Source organism: Vigna radiata, chromosome 8 (genome assembly GCF_000741045.1).
Source record: "Vigna radiata var. radiata cultivar VC1973A chromosome 8, Vradiata_ver6, whole genome shotgun sequence".
Classification (NCBI taxonomy): Eukaryota; Viridiplantae; Streptophyta; class Magnoliopsida; order Fabales; family Fabaceae; genus Vigna; species Vigna radiata.
Window position 1 is genome coordinate 4,254,108 of NC_028358.1, and position 5,441 is coordinate 4,259,548.

The 5,441-nt window shown below is 28.6% G+C and overlaps 1 protein-coding gene across 1 annotated transcript; it reads left to right on the plus strand.

Moving 5' to 3' along the window:
• The first annotated feature begins 2,576 nt into the window (after window positions 1-2,576).
• LOC106771375 lies at window positions 2,577-4,045 on the plus strand. Its single transcript, XM_014657344.2, has 3 exons — window positions 2,577-2,737; window positions 3,329-3,521; window positions 3,610-4,045. The coding sequence occupies exons 2-3, from the start codon at window positions 3,345-3,347 to the stop codon at window positions 3,706-3,708; spliced, it is 276 nt and encodes a 91-aa protein (XP_014512830.1). The 5' UTR covers window positions 2,577-2,737; window positions 3,329-3,344; the 3' UTR covers window positions 3,709-4,045.
• The last annotated feature ends 1,396 nt before the right edge of the window (window positions 4,046-5,441 follow it).

The following is a 5,441-nucleotide window of genomic DNA, read 5'->3' on the forward strand; positions in this document are numbered from 1 at the left end:
TATATATATATATATATATATATATATATATATATTATGGATTCTAAGTTTTAAAGTCAAGGATATTTAAATAATTTTCATTCTTAAAACTAAAAAAAAAGAAACCCAAAACCCTTACCCACCTCTCTCATTCCTCTGAATCCTTTCTCTTTCATCTCTCTCACTCCAACCTTTTCTCTATCATCCTATGGTAGATCCAACTAAAAAAAATTAGAAATACTACTTTTGTAAAGAGTTGAGTCATTGACATATTCGTCTTCGGACAAAGATTCATTTAAGATCTCTTTCAATTTCATTATCTGCAGATGTTGAATCGTCATCTCTTAAAAATCCTTTAGGCCAATTACCAATTCCTTCTGATGTCATATGCTTGTGAAAATTAGATAAAATTAGATAAGACAAAAATTATAAAATGAAAACTCGTTATAAAATCATTTTTTGTAAGAAATTGTTTAATAGCGAGTGTTTCTGATTTTTTCCAGACGAATTACCAATTCCTTCATATGCATTATGCTTGTGAAAATTAGATAAAATTAGATAAGACAAAAATTATAAAATGAAAACTCATTATAAAATCATTTATTTGTAAGAAATTCCTTAAGAGGGATGAGAGAGGTGGGTAAGGGTTTGGGAGGTTTTTTTTTTTTTTTTAGTTTTGAGAATGAAAATTATTTAAATATCCTTGACTTTAAAACTTAGAATCCATAATATATGAGGCTACTTTTGTCTACAATCCGGTACACATTGTTAAAATGTACCAATTGAAAAACAAACGTACACGTGTTAACATACCTCCTTCCAACAAGAGATCTACTTCTATAGATCTATCTAACAACTCAACTGCTTCTCCTTCATCTTTAACTAGAACAATTGAAAAAGTGAATCCCTAAGCTCAAACCATGGTGATCATCACAAAGAAGAAACAACATACAAAGGCAGACAACAGAAAAACAAGGGTAAGCTAGATATAAAAGAATTCATACAATTATATAACATATAGTCATACACATAAATATCCAAGCCAGATAAACTAATTCAAGCATACTAACATATTATGAACTAGACTTAACCGTCCAAACTTAGAATGAATACCAAGCTATGGCGGGTTGTGCACTTGTGGTGACCTCTACTGCTTTGCAAAACCATTGCCATGAGTTTCACCCTACCACACACACAAGGTTAGTTCGTTACCGCACAATAGACCTCCAAGTAGCGTCTACACTAGAACCTCCTACTACTCTCACCACATGAATTAATCTCTCTCTCTATATGAGAATGAAAGATCATTAGAGTGTTAGGATAACCCCAGTGCCAAGCTTCGTGTATTCATTCTAAACACACTTGAACCTCACCAAAAGCATTCACTTTGATACTCACTTACACTGCATTGAATCATACTTTCCTTCACTTTAAATCACTATTTATACCTTTGATACTCATATAATTCCATACACATTAAAACATAACATTCCATGAATTAGACCATCATTCAAACCACACAAGAACAAAAATGGAAAGAGTAAACTAAACATGGACCAGTCGCTCAGCGCACGCACTCGTTAAGTGACCACTGGCTTCCCTCGCACAATGACCCAACTCGTTCACAAATATTGAACACTTAACATTATATGCTGATTTTATATTAGTGAATACTTTGTATTATTAAAGATATGACTAATCCTATAATTATTGAATATTATTGATTGTTACATAACAAATCGTCTTTAAGACATACATTTGATCATTTTTATTTTTTATCATGTAGATTATTGTTTTAACTATTTTTTATATAATTGTTTTTATTTTCTAACTCATTCTTATAAATTTAATTTTATCACTAAAATTTTATAAAAAATATTTGTTTACTATAATATAATAATTTTATGTCTTATATATGAAAAAATTATTTTTTGATTTAAATTATTATTAGTTTAATTATTTTTATGTGTGATTCTATTTAACCAATGTATATAATCTTATTAATGTAAAAAAAAATTCATCATAATCTATAAAAATAAAAATAAAAACACATCTATAATATTTTTAGACTTAAATATTTATTTTCTTTTTATAATTTTTAAAAATATATTTTAAGCTTTATTAACTCTATTTCATTGAAGACCATAAAGGTTTTGATTTATATATGATTATATAATATTTTTATATAATTCTTTTACTTTTATTTAATATTTTGATTTAAAATTTATACAAATATAATAAATATTTAAAATTTAATGCGTTCTTTTAAGTGTTAAATATTTGATAACATCATATCTTACAAAATGTAATTAATTGATATCAAAATGAAAAGTAAATATCAACATTACATACCTAATTTTAAAAATGGAATGAAATGATAAAATTTGTTTTCGCCACATCCCAAAATATAAATAATAAAATTATATTTTTCTTTGTATATCCGTTTTCCCTTCTCAATACTAAAATGGTTTAGATTGATAGGTGAAAAGAAAATATTTTATTTAGAAATTTAAAATAAAAAGATGTATTTGGAAAGAAACTTTAAATGCAAAATTGCATTTTAGTATTTAACCGAAAAAAAACGTATTGTAGTTTAGATTATTCTAGATCCATTGAGCCCACCGTTTTCTTCTGTTTCATCTCTCTCCCAGTCTCTCCTTTTAAAGCCTCTCATTCTTTCTCTGCAAGCAATAACGCGATCACTCTCTCTCTCTCCTCGCAACCGACTTAGCTGCTCGTTAAACCAGCGCTCCTCCAAGTAGGTTCTCTCCCTCATCATCAGCGTTTTCATTCTTTCGTTCTTTCTTTTTGTTTTTCAATTTCATTTTCAAAAATATTCGAGACTGTATTGCGTTGCTAAGGTTTTACGTTATAATCAATGTAATTTTCCTTGTCTCTTGTATTGAAAATGATTACTTGGAACCTATGCCTATAAGAATTAGGTTAACCATGGTAGCAGAGTGTTTGGGGAACTAAGTTCGTTACTTGATTAGTTTACGGCCTTTAATAATGCTGACTTACTTTTGCTTGGAATATTTTGGGCCTTGAAGTATGTTTGTATGAAATTATTTTTAAAATCAACTGTCTCAAGAATAATGGTTTAAATCTGTATAGAACAGAATCTGAAAATATGTTAATTTCTTAAATCTAATTATTTTTAGTTTATTTTTTTCAATAGTTTTTATTTTTTAACTTAGCTTCGTTCACTCCACTTTTCTTATGTAAAAGTTGGTTTTCGTACATTCAGATGAAATTGATTATCTTAAGAGTATTTTTGTATAAATTTATTTGAATAATTCTAATATTGGATTTTATAAAATTGATTATTGGAATATATTCAATTTTACAGTTGCCAAACATATCCCATGGATTCCACAAAAGGGGACAATGGAAAACCTAAATTAGCTGCCAATGTTACTTCATGTCGAAAGAAGAAGAATGAAGAAGCCACTTTTTTGGAGGACGTGAAAGATCACATTGACGAGTTTATTCACGCTTCTATGGATGAGCATAAAACTTGCTTCAAGAACACAATGCAGAAGGTTTGTGTTGAACCTAAGCTTTCTTATCTGAGAAATTGTGTGCATCTCCTTGTTAACCTACATATTATGCGCTTTTGGTTTATTTCAGATGTTTGGTATGTCCAAGGCTGTTGCAGAGAGGAACACCACTGACGCTGCCAAAGAAGTTGAGAGTTCTCTGCCTCTTCAGACAACTTTGGAAGGTTAGTTTCTCGTTTGTTCTGAAGAAATAAATGGTCTATTTCAGAAGCTCTTTCCAAGGAACTTGATATAAATAAGTGATAGATTAAGTTGGTTGATCCTTGTTTAAAGGACAATTAATTTCATGAAAGTGGACTAGGTTGTTCAGACTTGTGATTGACACACATTGCTTGATGACAGATTTTCCTCCTTTTTAGCTATTAATGGTTTGTCTCTGTTTAATGACTAAACAAAAGCCTGTTTTCCATTAATTAGTGTTTAGAGCAAATATTTATCCTATATACTATTATTATTGATTTTAGAAGGCATGAATTGTATATAAGAACTTACCATTGACTTGGCAAGAACGATTATTCAACTGCAAGTCTATTACCCATTTTCTTGAGCATCAGTCAAACAAAAGATTGCAGATGGAGTTTTAGGTGTTTAATGGGGAAAGTGTTTTGAATAAGTAAATAAAATAATCAATTTAAGTCATTATTCGCTAATTGAGAAAAAGTTTGACAACAACTAATTCCCTAATCAAGCCGAGACAAATAAAAATTGAGCATATAAAATTATGTCAACTTTATTATATTGATAAGAATGGTAGGAACTAAATATTGAAAATAGAAAAACAATCTTTTCCAAGGGTTTCTCTTTTACAACAAATTTCATTTTTTCACAAAAACCAATGGTCATTCACCAAAATGAGCATCCCCTTGTCTTGTTCTTCTTCCCCTGTTCACTAACACCTCTAAACTCTCTAAACTCATTAATTTTATAACTATCGAGTGGTTGATTCTTCATGTTATCTTCAACTACAAGAAAGTAAAACTTGGAATCATTGGATATGTCCTTCTAAAACAAATACTCAATTCTTTCATATATCAGTTAGACACGGGATCTTCAGGTTTCTGAGCCTGAAAATCAGAAGTTACATAGAAAAACCCCAATCCTCCCCTCAAGGAAAAGTCCAAAAGGAGCAACTAAAATCGTTGGCAGAGTAGAAATGTACTCAACTAAAACTAATGCAACATATGACGAATGTGAAGCATACAGCCATCAGTAATTGCGTAGTGTTGATAGATATATAATTTCAAGCATATAGGAATTTCCCATGTCATTCTACCTAGTTTAAAACTATGGTTCTAGTAACCATTAGCATTCTATTTATATTTTAACCTTTTTATTTTTTATTATCCTTTATATCAGTTACCATATTTCTCAATCTTTAGTATTCTAATTACCAGGCGAGGCATCAAAATAAAAATTAAAATCACGTTCAATGAATACATTAAATATATGAATACGTGATCATACATTTAAACTAACAATGCTAGAAATATGTTATTCTTATGCTGATTTTTCTGCGGATATTTCAGAAAGCCTTATTCATTATTTTATTTTATTTTTTATATACATTTAATATCTGAAATATTTTGATTAAATATATTTTACAATCCATTATGATATATATATTTAAGATATGAGTATGTATTTTGATTTGAAATATTATGAGAGTCAATTATTATTTGAAAAATTTCTTTTATAATGATGATAAAATCTTGTTTGTTATTATAATTTTTTCATTCTATAACAATATATAAAATTGATAGTACTCGTTGTGTCAATAAATGTGAATACGAAAGAAAGGTCTAAAATAATGGAGACTGTGTCCACTAGACTAAGATGGTTTTGAAAAAAAAAAGACTGCTATTTTATTTATATATAAAAAACAAGAATAAATTTTTTTTTCCT

Coding starts and splice junctions, on each gene's coding strand:
- LOC106771375 (XM_014657344.2), top strand. CDS start 3,345: ATGGATTCCACAAAAGGGGACAATGGAAAACCTAAATTAGCTGCCAAT. Junction 3,522..3,609: donor TCAAGAACACAATGCAGAAG/GTTTGTGTTGAA, acceptor GGTTTATTTCAG/ATGTTTGGTATGTCCAAGGC.